This window comes from Alligator sinensis, unplaced genomic scaffold (genome assembly GCF_000455745.1).
Source record: "Alligator sinensis unplaced genomic scaffold, ASM45574v1 scaffold391_1, whole genome shotgun sequence".
NCBI classification, from domain to species: domain Eukaryota; kingdom Metazoa; phylum Chordata; order Crocodylia; family Alligatoridae; genus Alligator; species Alligator sinensis.
In genome coordinates, this window is record NW_005841889.1 from 3,339,928 (window position 1) to 3,356,603 (window position 16,676).

The following is a 16,676-nucleotide window of genomic DNA, read 5'->3' on the forward strand; positions in this document are numbered from 1 at the left end:
TTCCTCCCCCTCCCTCCCCCGTCCCATGATCCCACCTTGACCTGAAACAGATTTAAACAGGGGGCTTTATGTCCCTTTTCGGACAGAATGTTTGTTTGCAGGCTGAAATTCTCAAAAATGGGCTTCAAACTAGAGCTGTAGAAACTACTCTGCATTATATATTTGGTCATAAGAGAAAATATGTGTTACCAGCAGTGAGTATGGCTGAAAGCCCACAGTAAAGAGATCAAAGTATTGTAGATACTGTTCTGGGGAAGCACAGTGTTACGGCACACACCGGGATGGCAGAGTCTTCAGTAAGAGATCATGGGGTGTGGAAAAGTGCAGCAAAGCACCTTTGAAGCTAAAACAAAGTCTTTCCTTGTCCCCAGCCCTCACTAGTTTAAACAACCGCAGACACAATTACATTTTTCATATCACTCTGTGGTTTTTTGCCACTAGCAAGTTAAAGCTGTTCAGAGAATTTGTTCTTGCTGTTCTGTAGCTGTTTACACAGGGTAGATGCTTGGGTGCTCATCTGTCCCGCACTACTTCCGCTTCCTTGTGGAACCCAAGCTGGCTTGCCCACTGCGGTTTGTCAGGCCTGACAGCTGGAAATCTTATGCAGTTAGCTATCTGGGGTGTGGTAGATCTGATGCATCTCCTGTCACCCCTGTCACAGGAGTGACATGTAGGGTTTGGTCAGCGAGATGGGCCTTGGCTAGAATACAAGCTTTTCTGTTGCCCCTCAGCTCCTAGAAACCTCTTGGAGGATATTGCAGACAGACATGATCTACAGCACCCGGGTCTGCTCTAAATTAAAGAAGGGAACAGGTGAGTGAAGGTTTGGAGGAAGGAAATAGAACGGTAATGTGAAAAGGCCTTTTTTGCCTGATACCCCAGCTTGAAATATCACCCATGAGAACATCATAGCAGTGATTTGACTTTGTCATGGTCCCTCCCACATTTCTTCAGTTCATAGCCCTGATCTGGAATTTATAGCTCTTTCAGAGATCTTCTGTATGAAACCATGTGTAGGTGGGAAGCTGATGTGGTAGCACCCAAAGCACACGGCCGAAAAACTTGCTGATGGCTTTTTCAGACAGTTGGGGAAGCAAGCTTATCAGTGAAGAAACTATGAGATCATCTGACTGAGGCCTTCCAGGTGTTTGAGAAGACCAAGGTAAGCATGTTTTTCTTCAAAGCCAGAAATAACACTGCTCTGCGCCAGGATAGTAAAGAGTCTCTTGTCAGTGTTCCTTTGATTCCATAATGCATTTGGATTTGCAGTCTGAGGGAGAAAATGACTCCAGGTTTTTCCATAATTTCAGTGTTAATTGGGCAAAATAACAGCTGGAAATCTTAAGCAGTTGGCTACCTCGGGTGTGGTAGATTGGATGCATCTCCTGTCATTCCTGTCACAGGGATGACATGCAGGGTTTGGTCAGCTACAGCTTGTAAGAACTGAATGGTAGTTTCTTCAGGTTTTTATGTTCAAAGTGAAATCTTTAATGATGTAAGACAAAAGAAAGGAAGGTTACAGAATTATCACTAATTGCTATGTGGGGTTTATCTTCTGTGTCACAAAGAGATAACCTCAGCCCTTAAACATTCACACCAAATATTATTGTAGCTTAAAGGGAACAATTTTTGTATGTGCCGTAAACCTAGAACAGGATAATATAAGAGGTAGAAAAGATTTATTAGGCCATTTAGTCCAGTCCCTGCCAATGCAAGATTGTTCCCTACAGTATTCTCCAGTGCTTTGTCTGGTCTAGTTTTAAATTACCCAGGTTAACAGATGAATTATGACTAGACACCTGAATTTCACCGAGGGATTGTACCGCTTGGTTTGGACCTGAAATACTGAGGTTTTAAAAAACTAAAATCAACGAGAAAGCCATGTAGCCATTTTTGGCTGGCCAGGGTGTTAAACTATCAAAATGCACTTGGCCTAGCCATTTGCACCATGCCAGAACAAGGAAATCCTTGGAGTTGCATAAGAAGGCCCCACAACAGTTCTGTTTTAGAGTCTAGATTAAATCTAACGGAAATCCTGCACTCCTTACTCAGATAAGGCTGCCTGATTTTGTTTTATGTGAAGGACCAAAGAATTCAGTAGATAAATTATTTAATCAGAACCAGCACACTTACATGGCAGTTTCCACATGAGAGTCTGAATTTTTACTCCTGTATTTTGATAAGCAATTGTGTTGTTCCACAGAACAGCCCTGACTTGCTCAAAGATGAAGAAACTGGCACAGAAATTATTTGCAGCCTCGCTGGAATCCTGTTTTACTGTGCAAGCTTTTCTATGTTTTTTGAAGACATCATAGACACTGCTAAATGCATAGGTTATGAAGAGTAGGCATGAATCCTAATCAAGACTCAGTCACGAAATCCACTGGGGCTATGACAGGTTTGGTTACAGGTCAGGTCTACACTGCAAAGTTTTGCTTGTAATAGCAGCTAGGATTGTGAAAAATAAATTACACCCCTTCATCTGGTGTGACTTCCTTGTCCACTCCTGCTGTGGATGTAGCTTGGCCAGCTCATAATCAAATGAACCAAAATGGGTACATTTATTGAATGGTACTATTAAGCATTTGCAGTGTCTTTCTCCAATTTTAGTAGTATCTGTTGGGATATATGAATTCCTATCACAGGATCCAGTCCTGCTAGGTGCTTTGCATCTACAAACTCCACAAAAATCAAAGGGTTCTTAGCACCTCAGGATCACATCCAAAACAGCCTGTGTAACCTAGAACCAATTCATTTTCTGTGAATGATGCTGTTCACGATGCTGTATGCTTTGAAATTGTTGTACATGCTTACGCATACATCTTTCTCTCTTTCTCTCTCCCTCTTTTACACATACACATGGATGTTCTCACTTGTCCCCTCCCCCCCATCGGCTGCCACCAAGGAGGAATAGGATCTAGAAACCTGCAGTCTGACCTCAGCAGAGAAAGAATTATACAGTTATAAGACTGCAGAGAAGATTAAGTGTGGCTGTTCGGGTACTTTCTCAGTACATGAGTGATTTCTATCGCCATAATAAATTGCATGTTATTGCTAGCTCTTTAAGACTAGAGTCTAAAAAAATCAATTATTCACTGAATTTCTTGCTGAAAGTTGCAAATGCTGGGTCACAGTTCTTTAGTACACAGTCAGCAACCTGAAACAGAAGGTCAGCTAAAGAAAAGGTTTCAGGCTTTATTGTTTGAAAACAGAAGGAAACATGCACAGGCCAGTATCTGGCACAGGAGCAAAAATGCAGGCATGATTCTACTTTTCTTTGATCTTGGTAGTTTGTTTCACTCCACTCAAAATGGGCTTGTCTAGCCCTAGCAGGGCAGCTGAGAATTTGCCTAGCTTAGTGTGACTGTACAAAATTGTCAAATTGGCTGATATACCAACTGCCATTTACTGGGTCCTCCTGCATAGGGGACCTGTCAGGGCAGGTTGAGACCTGTTGGGGCAGGTTACAGCCTGCCAGCACTCTGTTAACTCTCATCTGGGGACCACAGCCAGGTGGAACAGCACTAGGTTACTATAATTTATCCTAGGGTTAGGGTTGAGAATTATGAGACCATAATAAGATCCCTGATGGCCTTCCTCAGCCTGGGCAAATGATAGATTTTATTCTTTGGTGGCTGAGTCAAGAAATTGTAAAAATAAATCTTCATTTCTTGTTGACCTGGGGTACCTAATTTTTTTTGTATGTTCACTCCTAAATTTTATTCTTTAAAAAATAAAACAACGTGTTCACATTGGGATAAATTGTTTGAAAATGGCAAAACAGTCTGTTTTAATTTTTTAATTCAATATTTTTACTTTTCATTTTGAACGAAATGTTTTGCGATTTTCAAACAATTTATCCCGTTTTGGGACCTAAATTATTTGCCTACTTCAACCAGAATTAGTGAGTAATTTTGGTCCCCCCGAAACTGCATATTTCAGTCAATATTTCAGAACTTGAGAGCAAAGTCTGGCAAATTTGCCATGAAAGGGAAAGGCCAGTGGTAGAAGCAGAATCTCAGACAAGGTGGACATCTACTCGGAGCTGTAATGTTAATTACTGTTTGCATGCATTCATAAGCAACAATTAATGAAGCAGACCAGACAGTTATCATGAGCAGATAGTCTAGACCTGCCCATGTGCTGAAGCTGGGGCAGCTACATTGACTCATCAGCTGAGGATCTGACCCGTGATGACTAGGTACAGATGTTAAAAAAGCCAGAGGCAGAACTGATCTAACTTACGTGGTTTTCTGTAAGTGGCATAGTTTAAACTGGTAGCAAACAGAACATGCATTCACCCTTTGGAGGGGGGGCGGGGGGAGGGGACACATGAGAAATCTTAGACCAGGTGCTGCCATTTTTAAACCAATCTATGGCGCGTCCGCATGAGACACTAGCTGAGCAGTATCTGAATAATATTGTGCACTAGCTCATCACAGCACAAACAGTGCTAATACGCTACTGCACAGTATTATTCAGCTATTGCAGAGTAGCGTCACATAAGACGTTCACCGGAGCTACTGCGCAGTTACTGCGCATTTATTTAGTACTTGATTATACAAGTACTAAATAAATGCACAGTAACCACTTCACAGTAGTGTCTCATGTAAACATGCCCTTTGTGCACCAAACTTCTGTTACAGATATAGACCAGTTTTGTGTGCCGAACTTCTGGTCTGCTACAGGTATAGACTGGTTTCTGATCACTTATACTGGTAAAAGTGTTACATCTGTACCTTGCCAATAAGTCAAATGCAGACTGAAGGCTGGGAGCCAGTTTGAGCACAGCAGAGAGTTTAAATATGTGGGAGGGAAATTGCTTTGGAGGCTACTCTCATTTGGGCTGGCTGTCAGGCTAGAGTCTGTGCTAGGCCACTGCCCTTGCCTTCAGGAGGCTCCTACAATGGAGAAGGCAGGAAAGGAGGCCAAGGACAAGGTGACTGGCTTGCTGGATACTCCTCCAGAAGGGCAGTTTGGACAGTCTCCGCTTCCTTTATGCTGCTGTACGTAAAGCCCAGGGGGCCAGTTAACCTGGCTTTTAATGTATGTGTTTCTTTTAACAAAGAAATGTTTTTACAAATAAATTACAGTGAATAATAGATTCTGTTCTGGGTTTGGGACAAGGCCCTCTTTACTTCTCCATTAGTCAGCTGTTGAAGGCAGCATTTAAATTCCACCTCCTATATTGCAAATAAATGAACCATTGAAACCAACGATAAAAATGGGAAACATCCTGATATTGTTATAGAAACATATTTTTATTCATTTCTCCATCATGTGTGCTCAGATAACTATCTTCTGTTCTTCATGCTCTCCCCCAGGGCTGCTGCATACCTTAAATGCTTAGCCTCTCATACACGGTTAGCTCATAACTTTCCCTTGCTTCATACCCATGGCTTAAAGAGGATTAGCAGGCACATCAATTACAATTATGTGTATAAACATGTATATCTATCAAGAATTTTATGGATTATATTCTGTCTGTTTTACAAATAAACTACTTTCCATTCCTTTCCAGCTATTTTTCAAAGTTTATGTATCTGTGCCATTGTGTTTTAGGCTAGCATTGTGTGATATAATGAAATATATATGAATTGATTAATATATCAGGTGTTTTGAAATGGTACCAATCTTGTGAAGGGATAGCACCGTTTTCTGATCAGATATGTGATGGCCCCAACACCTGTGAGTATTTAGCTGATGATCTGAACAAGCTATGCTTGGTTTGAAACCTTAGATAATTTATGCTGACTGTCTCCATCTGTGAGGAAAGAAAGAGAAATCCGAATCTTCCTCTAGTCTTTGGATGTAGTGACATATAGAACTATCAAAAGAAACAAATTATTTTTATCATCACATTTCTTAAATTTTTTAAACTTCTAGGCCAGGGACAGACATTCAAAAAGCGTGAGCCTGAATTGATTCAATCTTTGCAGCTTAGTCTAAGCTTCAGAGATTGAACTGACTTGCAAGTGAATAGACATTCACATTTAATTCCGGAAATGCAGGCACATGCCTGCAGTGATTCGGGCCAGAAGCCTGGGGGTGCTAGAGCAGCCCTGGCTTCCCTTCCACAGTGCAGCTGAGCTGAGGGTTTGGGGGTGGGGGGAAGGCTGGCCAGGCCCTGGTAGGCCGGAGTATGACGGGGAGGGGGTTAAACCCCAACCTTAAGCTGCAGGGTTTGGAGGGTAGGGGAAGAGGGAACGTGGCCAGAAGGGGGCATGGCCAGACCCCGTAGCGGAGGAGGAGGGGAGAGCTCTGCCTGCCACAGCAGCTCTCTGACAGCTGGGAGCAATCTGGGAACACAGCTCCACTGCCTGGCCCCGGAGGGGGACTCTTCCTTCTCCTCCCCCACCCCCTCTGCCACCTCCTTGCCCCTATAACCTTAACAGGGCCATGCCAGGATGGCTGTGGTCCATGCCAGTGGGACAGGGAAGGGAGGTGAGGGAATAAACCCCATCCTGGGCACCATGACAGAGGCTGCTTTCCCTAACCCTGCCTCTGCTCCAGGGGTGGGGGCATGTCCAGATGCCATCCTGGCATGGCCCAGTTAAGGCAAAGGGGGCAGGGAGGGGGTTAATTCCTCCCTGTCCCTTGTGCTCCTGGGGCCACAGCTGGGGTCTGCCAGCCCTGGCCACCCCTTCCACCTCTGTTGCTTGCTTGCCCACAGACAGGCAGACCCTGGGCTGTGTGGGGTGGGAAGGAGGGAAGAATTAACCCCTTCCCTGCTCACTTTGCCTTAATGGGGTCATGCTGGGACATGTCTAGCTACATCCCTGCCCCTTTTTGGGCTAGAGAGCAGGTGGGTGGGGCCAGCCCTGCTCTCTGGAGTAGAGAGCACAGCCCAGCCCAGGACTGCAGAGCGTTCTGGAATTCTGGAGGACTCTGGTTTAACTTAAACCAGGAGAGGGTCTGGGACAGAAGTTCCATCAATTGGTTTGACCCAAATCAATTAAATCTGATACTATATTCAACCAGGTTTATCTTAAACCAGTTATGGCCATTTTGCAACTGGTTTATGTGCACTGAACTTATATTCTGTTACAGGTTTAAACCAGTTTCTGATTACTTAAACTAGCTTATGTGTGATTTCTGTCCGTAGCCCTAGAGTATGTCTCTAAAGGAAGAGTAATAATGATGAAACATTTATTTGTTAAGGCATTTTGAATGATGGCTAAATGAAGGTAAAAATTGTGGGTTTGTCTTTGCACACTGTTTATAGTAACACTGGAAATGTTTTCTGGTTCTGCTGAATTTCACAAAATTAATAAAGATCCTGTAGATGGGTGGCAATAAGAATCTGTTCCTGCTATTGGTTCTGTGTACACGAATCCATAAGCCCTTGGGAACCCCCGTCTTGCTATCATCTTACCTTTTAATTGTCCTCTGTCCAGCTTCTCTATAAATTTCTTCCATGATCAAGTGTTAATAAATCTCCATGACAGAGCTATGTGAAAAATTCTTACCACTGAATTCAAGGAAGGGGAATGGGGAAGAAGGTCATATTTCCGCCTGTTTTGAAGAACAAAGGCTAAACTGTTTTGTTGTGCCTCTCAACACTTTCAAGTTTCCTTATAAGCAAAAAGTGAAAACTGAGTATTTTTCTGGGAACCATTTCTACCCACCTGCCCTTGTCTTGGTTCATTGCTAGTACTGTATTTTTATTAAAGCTGGCAAGTGAATGACTGTTTGAGATTTGAAATTTGTTGTCATTCCATATTGAAACAAAAACAAAACCTTTCAATTGTGGGGGCTGTTGAGGAAAGAGGTGTGTGTTGTAATGTCCATTTAAATTTCTCTGGAAATTACCAAAGTCCACCCCAAGAAACTTCTGTCAAAAATGTCATCAAAGTTAATTTGGGTCTGAAAAATGTTTTGGCAATTTTCACTGCAAAATATTTGGTCAAAATGTTTTTACCGGCTGTAACTGTTTACTCTGTCAGGTGGGGTAAACTGTTGTAGGAAGGTCTTGTCAATCCACAGTATACATGCTTCTCTCTTTGGTGTCTTCCAATAGTAGCTACTCATCTTTACTTTGAGTACTTCCCTTCACAAAATGTTTGTCATTTTTGGGGCAGGGGCTTCCTTTATGCTTGTTGCTGGTAAAGCAACATGCAAGTAGTTGAAACTTAATAAATAATACAAGAAATATTCAGTTTGGTGTTCATAGCCTTCTCTTTTGTAAATAAGATAATGTTATTTAAAGATTTTGGCCTTGTGAAGGGCTAATATTCAGGCTTTGGTCTCTGTGGGCATGTCCAGATGAATACACATGTGCAGTTTGCAGTGTCTCAATTTAACACTGGGGGATTCTGATGTAAAAAAACCCCAAAAAACAAAAAACCCACCAGAAAAAAATGTGGCATGGTGCACATGGCAGCAGTGTGTGCTGCCAGAAATGGAGCCAAGGGACAGACATGACACACAAACTGGCTTAAGTGATCAGAAACGGGTTTAACCTTTAACATAATAAACATTCAGTGCACATAAACGAGTTTCAAAATGGCCAAAACTGGTTTGAGAGGAACCTGGTTGAATGTAGTATTTTAGAACAACTGATTTTAGAAAAACTCAAGCCAGTTTATGCATTGTCTGTCCCAGACCCCTTTCTGATTTAAGTTAAACCAGACTCTCCCAGCATCCCAGTATGCTCTCTGGACTGGAGACTCTGCTCCCCAGCTGGAGCAGGGACAGGCAGGGGCGGGGGTCTGGCCAGAGAGGGGTTTCATTCCAGCTTCCCTGTCCCAGGGTCTGCCGGGGGCTTCCCCTTCGCTGCTGCAGCAGCAGGGCAGTGTGGCCCCTGATGCAGAGGGGGCAGGGAGGGGGAATTATTTTCCCCTCTTCTCCCCTCGCCTCCAGCTGTTTTTCTCCCCTCGCCTCCAGCTGTAGCTCCTGCCGCACCGCAGTGCCACTTGGGGCTGGGGCTGCACCGCACCACACAGCACTGCTTGGGTCTGGGGGAGCTTCTTCAGTACAGTGGCTTCAGCCTAGCTTAGGTTGAAGTCACCGGGCTGAAGAAGCTTCTCTAGCTCCGAGCGGCGCTGTGCAGTGCGGCACAAGCTGCAGTTGGAGGTGAGGGGAGAAAAACAGCCTTGTTGGGCCAAGCCAGCTTTCCCTTGCCTGCAGTGGTTACTCCCCCTCCCATTGCTGCTGCTCTGGGAGGCAGTGGGGACTGGGGAGCTTCATCCCAGTGGCTTCTGCCCCGCATGTCGAGCTCTGGCTGAAGCCTTCCACTGAAGGCTTCCACCCAGGTGCCTTCTGCCTTCCAAGGCGTGCTGGAGCTTCACGCGTGGGGCATAAGATTCCCATCTCCTCACCAAGAGCAGCATAGTGCATCCATGGCAGCAGCAGCTGGGGACAGAACAGCCTTCTGCCCGGGCCACTCCACAGCTGCTTGTTAGGCTGCAGCCCCGGGTGCTGCACAGGTCAGGGGACGTGGCGGTGGTAGCTGCCAGGCTCAGGGCCCGCCAGCGCCTCCAAGCTGGCTGGAGAAGCCCGATCTCCAGCCAGCCCTACCTGGCGTGGTCAGATGCTGGCCAGCAGGGGCCCTTGGGGGGAGAGGGGAGCAGGGACAGGAGTTATTCCCTTTCCCTCCGGTGTCCAGCAGAGGGGACAGGAGGGGGTTTATTCCGCTGCTTGGCAGCCGCAGTGGTTGGAGCAGGCAGACCTGGCTGCAATCCCTCAGGGGCATTGTGAGTAGAGGAGAGAATAACTCCCGTCCTTGCCGCCTCTGTCACGAGCCAACTGGCCTGCCACTACAGCAGCAAAGGGGGAGTCCCCAGAAGACACAGCTTGGGTCCCTGCTGGTGGGACAGGGAGTGGGGAATTAAACCCCTCTCTGGCCAGTTCAGCTCGGACAGGCCATGACCTCCCAACAAGCTGAGGGCACACTCTAGCATCCCAGGTTCCTGGCCTGAGCAATAGCAGGCATGTGCCCACGTCTGTGCTGTTACAAACCGGTTCAACCTAGTCAGGTTAGACTAACCTGTGAAAGTTGAATCAGTTCAGGCTCAGGCTTTTTGAATGTCTGTCCCTAGCCCTAGAGCCATGCTGTGGCTGCCATCCAGGCTCCATGCAGCTGAATCAGCGCTGATGCTGCCCCGCAAGCCCCCCAGGACCACAAGGTAAGGCTGCTGGGGCCAGCACAGGTGGGGCATACCTTGGGGCATAAAGCAGCAGTACAGTTATGTGCCTCTGCTGTTTGTGCTGTGGCAAATGCATGCCCTAGTGTGTGGGGACATGCCTTATATGGGAGCAATGAAAGATTCAACACAGACAGAATAATCATAATCATTTTATCCCCATTGAGAGTTGGTCTGTAATTCAACAAGATGTTAAAAAATTAAACCAGAGGCTAAACCTGAATTTTCATAAAGCAGTTGCAAATGTACTCTATATATACATAGCATATGCTGATATTCTGGCAACTCTTGTTATTCTGAGATAATATATTACTTTTATTATGGATTAGGGAAAAGGTTAACATTTCTGGTCATCGTTGTTTCCATTAGAAAGTATGGCTTCTGCTTAGTGGGTCCCACATATCGTTTTGCACTGTCTGCAGAAATGCCATGGTTGACTGCACATGTTTAACGAATGAGAAGTTATATTCATGAGCATTGGGGGAAAATAATGATGGAAGTTAAAACTATTCAAGGTATAAAACTACAGACTTCACCAGCTTGATGTCTAGTGAATGAAATCTCCACCAGAAAAGGTATTTCTAGGCCTTGCAAAACCTGGCTGGTAACTGGGGGGAAAAAAAGGAACCTGCAGCACTGCTGCCTTTACTGTTAGAGTGGGGAAGGCAGGTATCTGGAGCAGCTGTTGATGAAAGGATGCTATGCAGAATACAGGAGAGGGGAGGATTCTTCAGCAATGTTTGGTTACCTTGTATGGTCTGGTCTGTTCATCCAGATCCCTGTAATTCATTCAAGATAAAACAGAGAATAATGATCCAGGGACTAAGGAAGTTGACCAAGCAGAAATTTTTTTTTCTTTTTTTTCCTCTCCCTGTATTAATATTCCTGCATAAGGAAGAAAGTTTTAGAGAAGAGTTGTGTACATGTACTGCAGATTTGAGATCCATGCTGGATTTGGTGGTTTTCAATCACAGCAGACTCGCTGATTGTGTTTCCACTGATTGTGCTTCCACGATAGTTTGGTTTTGTCCTTTTATAAAGAGAGAGGCCATTTAGTAAAATCAGATTAAGATCTAGCTTTGTATTTGAACCTTTCTAGATACCACAATTGTTTAGACGGGTTGGGTTCAGGCATATGTCTGGCGATATGTGGTATTTATAAGCAATCAATACTGTTTTCCTTTTTGTAAATGTTGATAATGCTGTTTGTTATAGAAAACCCATTCCTAATTGGGCTTTTAAAATAGTACCCTCAGTGCTTGATCCTGCATTGCACAGTAAGGACTTCAAGACTGGGGAGGCTACTGACCCAGTGATGGATACTGATTCTGTGCTAGTTTTGTATTGTGAGATGATACATACATATGTTTGGCCATTGTGAACATTTTACAGTGTCTTAAGTGCAAATGAAGATGAAAGGACTGGGAATGTTTCTAGTTTCAAATACACTTGTAATATAATCCTCTTTAGACTGTTTATTCTAGAGACTAAAATGCAAGCTATACACTTGATAGTGCATGTAATTTATTTCTTACATTATCTCCTTTATAATGTATTGGAGAGATCAAAAGTCAATAACATGATTAAATGTTGCCCAGCGGCCGAGGGGATAAGAAAATCACAGCTAGTGCAGCAATAATAGATCCAGTCACTAAAGTCACAAAAACAACAGTTGACACCACTTTCACAAGTGACTTTATTTGAAAAAGATTTTGCTTAAAGGCATAGTTTTAGTGAATTCCTCAGCTGCTATTTTTAACTGGGGAATAACATTGCAGATGTAAGTAGATGAATGCTTCTAGGTTGCTTTGGTTTTAATGCATCTTCATAGATTCATAGATGTAGGGTCGGAAGGGACCTAAGTAGATCTTCAAGTCCGACCCCAGCCCTGGGCAGGTGAGACTACTGGGCTCATATGACCCCAGCTAGGTAATTGTCATGCCTCCTCTTCAAGACCCCCAAGGTAGGAGCCAGCACCACTTCCCTTGGAAGTTGGTTCCAGATCCTAGCCGCCCTGACTATGAAGTAGTGCCTTCTAATGTCCAGCCTGAACCTACTCTCAAACAACTTTTCGATGCCTATTAACTGTATCGTTATCGTCCCATATCAACTTTCTTGAGGTGCCCTAATTTTTCAATATTGCTAGTAAATATGATAATGAAATGCAGGAAACCTCTGATTACCAGAGATCTCTTCAAATATCTCGTATTTCTTTTCATTATTATTTCTCAGTTCTACTTATTAATAGAAAAGTATTCAATATTACCTTCCTGTTGAAATCTACAGACAAGGATACTCTCTGATGCAAACTGGAAAAAAATCAGCCATGGAATACAGTAGAGTGACTAGAACAAATCATTCTTTCAAAAAAGAAATAAAGAAATAAGAATCATCTCTCTTAGATCTTCCATTTCCTCAGACTCAAAGTAGGGGTATCACACATGTTGCCACCCAACATTTTACCATGTATCATTTGGATTTCATGTGGACTAATACAGCATTCAGGCTATGCAGAAAGAACTACTTCAGAAAATAGCTAAAACGGTCATTAGTGCTTAGTCCTGATGCTCACTGGGATCACTGTATTGAACAACCCAATGCTAGGAACAGCTGTTGTATTTGACCCTGGATAAGCTGTTTCTGTGTTTGTCCTGGGAGAAAAATATCACCCTTCTAATCAAGGTTTAGTGAGTGGCTGAATGCACTGCTGTTTTTCTGGTATTGATTCAATGATGCAATCCCAGGATAAACTGTTACTACCTCTTATCCACGAAACTTTTTTAGGATTTATCCTGAGACAATGGACATGGACATTTCTACAACTGCACTTTGTCCTAGGTAAAATGGTTTATCCCAGGATGAATATGATGTTTGTTTGCAGCTCAAACGTTAATAGAAAGATACTGGTATTGTTTAGAAAAGGTTAGATATTTCCAACAGAGATTAATCATTTAGGTTAAGTACAGACAGTCATAAAGCCCCAGGCTGAACGGATTCAATCTTTGCAGGTTTCTCTAAACTGCATAGATTGAACTGATAGGCAAGAGTACTCGTATTCGCTTTTGAAACCAGAAAGGCAGCCAGACCCCTGCAGTGGCCAATACTGGTAGCTGGGGAGCGATAGATCACACCTCCCAGCCTGCTGGCTACTGCCAAAGGCTCCCAAATGCAGCCGAGCAAGGCTTATCCTTGATTGGCTGCTCAGCACCCGCCCCCCAAACCCTTGTGCTCCCACCTCAGGCGGGAACAGTCCCTCCAGCTGGGGCCCAGCCAGATTCCCCAGCCTCAAAGGGGAGGCTCCACCACTGGAAGGGTCCCCCAAGCCCTGTTCCTGGTGCAGACAGGGGATGTTCCACTTGTTACCAGACTTAATATTAGATTTTAGGGTGGAAGGGAACCCCCGCCTGCCTGGCCCAACACCAGACCTGCAGCTGGGTGCTGCCCGGTGTGGTGTGGTGTGTGGGAGAGAAGCCCACAATGGAGGGTTGACTCTACCCACCTGGAGCTGGAAGCCAGGAGCTGGGCTGGAGTACCCCAGCCACCCCCCACTCCTCTGGCTCAGTGCTGGACCCCCAGCCAGTTGTAGGCCAGTGCGAGGGGAGGAGGGGAACCCCACAGTGGGGGGCTTGACTTCCCATGCCCAGAGCCAGGTTGGCTGAGAAGGAGGCATGGCTGGGGCCTCCAGGTTCCTGGCTCTGGGCAGGCAGAGTCAAGTCTCTGCTACAGAATTCCTCGTCCTCCCTCATGCCAGGTAGCACCCAGCATGGGGCCCAATGCCCGGGGTAGGGGGGGTTCTCCCCCACCTCCTCAGTCAGGGAGGGGGCTGAGGGGTGGGGGCAGACCCTTCTCCGCTGGAACAGACAGTACAGCCCAGGGCTGCAAAGCATCCTGGGATGCTGCAGGACTGTGAGTTAACTTGACCTGGGAGGGGATCTGGGACAGAAGTTCCATAAACTGATTTGACCTAAGTTAGTTAAGTCTGATACTACATCCAACCAGGTTTATCTTAAACTAGTTTGGGACATTTTGAAAGCAGTTTAACTGCACGGCACTGCTGTTCTGTTACAGGTTTAAAGCCGTTTTGGATCACTTAAACTGGTTTATGTGTAACTTCTGTCCCTAGCCTTAGTTCAGATCTAGATCTACATCTCACCATGCTCAGAGTTCTGGAATATTTCGATTTAGGGTTTTGGTTTGGCCTAGTACAGTAAAAAAGCTCAAACTTAGCAGCAAAGGTCTTTGGTCTTTTTGCTGCTTTTCCTAGCAGAAAATTCCGAAAGTAAACAACCCACTGCTGCCTGCTGGGTGGGGAGTCCTATATGCCAAGAACGGCAGAGATAGTGTACTACAGTTTTGGCAATTCCTCCCCACGCAAATAACGTACTAGGTTGTGCTCAGTGAAACCCATAGGGGACAGATCCAGGTTTCTATTTTCCCTGCCTCAAAGGTGGTTGAATTTGTGGTTTTGTTTTGATCCACTGAGCTTTGGGCTGGCTAAAAAATTCATCTCTGGATTGGGATTATGTCTCACGGCTGGGAGGTGTTTGGACCTGGAGTTGTTTGCAGCCTTTAATCCATTCTTAAATTTGACAGTGGCTTTGATTTACTGAGAGCGAAATAGCCTTTCTGTGGACGCAAAACTTATTCTAACTCGGGTTGACACTAGTCCAGGAATAGCATAAAAGTAGGGTTGGGTATTTGACCCAGTCAAATAAAATTTGGTCAATTGACTAGTCAAATATCAGTGAAAACTTGTAAAAAAAAAAAAAAAAAAAAAAAAAGTTTACAATAGGTAAAAATACTATATTGAAAAGCACAGATTTATGTGTATAAAAATATTGAAAAGCACAGATTTATGTGTATAAAAAAATTAAAAATCATGTTTCTGTTAAGAACACTACAACAAAATGTAGTTAATTGTTATAATCTTTGACCCGTCAAAAATATGCAGTCAATTGACCGGCTTGCCAGCCCTCCATAAAAGTCCACAGTTCTTCATGTGTGGTAAAACCAAATATTTTGTGCCATATTAATTGAACAGTTCGTCTCAAAACATAACAGGGAGTGACTCAAACATTTTTGCTAGAGTAAGACCACAAATTAAAGTAAAAATAGTCTTGCTTTAATGCATGCTGTGGGTGAAATTGCTTGTATATACCCTCCCATTTTCACCCCGTGTTATTTATTTCTTTTCCCTGGATGTATTTATTATCACTGAGCCTCCCCTCATTATATGCAGCTCCTATTGCTCTTATCTCTCCAGGTTGCTTTGCAGCGTGCCTTGATTTTAGCTTGTGCACCAACTTGATCACAGTTTACTTTAAACCAAAGAAACACCTGACAAAAGGATACAGGAACTGACTGCACAGTGCAGACATGTGCTTGTTGCATTAAATTTGGTTGGCTTAAAAGACCTGTAGAAACCACAAGAAAGAGTCTTGTACATGTCCGTGGCAAAGAGGAAGCAAAATTGCTTCCAAACTTGCAGGTGCTTCCACCCTGATGGTAGCAAATCAGTAGGTGCTTGGTTTGTTTCACTGACAAGTCTTGCAAAACAGCTGCATTTATGGCTAATTATATGGTAAATAATTTGCTGAAAGAAAATAATGCTCTTTCATCTGCTCAGAAGACAGCTTAGCTCTGGTCTGTGCATCAGTACTGCTGTTGAACAGATTTAAAGGGGAAGAACACTCAGACATGCAAGTAGACACCACCAGTTTTAAAAGGCGCTTTCCTCAAGTACCTCATTCTGTTTAAGGTTAGTCTCTATCGTCAGCAAGAAAACTTGTTTTAAAGGTGGAGTTTTCAGTAGTGCTCCAAGTTAGCCTAATGGTTATGTGGCTGGAAATCAGGCTTTTATTTTTCCCCTGAGAGGAATTTGGCTTCTGTGCAAACACAGAACCTAAAATATATTGGCAGAAAACAGAAATATTTGATTTGGAAATGCTGCCTCAGCACTAGCTGGGAGCTGTAGTTGAGGAGCCTCATGGTTTCATCCTCAGTGGTAAAGAAGGTTTTCTGGCTACATTATGGCCATGGACAGGTGTTCATTTAGCTGAAATTCTTACCTCTAGAAAAATAGGCTGGGAGCAGGAGCTTACCTGTATTCCTGCCCCCTAGTTGAAGAATGGGGGCACTGGAGGGCTGCTCCTTGGGGCATCCCTGCCCTTGGGAGTGCACTGGTTGACAACCTGTCCTCTCCCCAGCCTGGGAAGGGGGCAGGCTGTCAATTAGCAGTTGGCAGCTGCTGAAAAGGAGCCCCTGGAGAGTGCCCTTCCGTCCCACCAGTCAGTGTGGTGAGAAGGAGGTCATTCTCCTAGGTCCCTCTGCAAGAGAGTAGCCTCCACTCCATGCACTCCTCTGGGTGGAACCTGAAGGTGTGGCGGGGTGCTGGGCCACAGCTGCAGGGGTCCCCGAGCTTGGGAAGCTGCCTGTGGCCGCCTACACTGTAATGGGCACCTGGAGAAGTACAGAAGGGAAAAGGGGGTATTCTTTTTGAGGGCAGCCCTCTGGGGGCTCTGGGAGGGTTCC

General features: G+C 44.6%; 1 protein-coding gene across 13 annotated transcripts in view; it reads left to right on the top strand.

Annotated features, from left to right (window-relative positions):
• The first annotated feature begins 732 nt into the window (after window positions 1-732).
• SUSD3 (sushi domain containing 3) overlaps window positions 733-16,676 on the top strand; it is a 65,811-nt gene continuing 49,867 nt past the window's right edge. For all 13 annotated transcript variants that reach the window (XR_003092675.1, XR_003092676.1, XM_025197132.1 and 10 more), the window contains exon 1: window positions 733-813. Coding sequence is in view for 11 of the 13 variants with exons in the window: in XM_025197132.1 (XP_025052917.1) it covers window positions 768-813 (46 nt within the window). In the remaining 2 variants the exon portion in view is untranslated. The remainder of the gene's footprint in view (window positions 814-16,676) is intronic.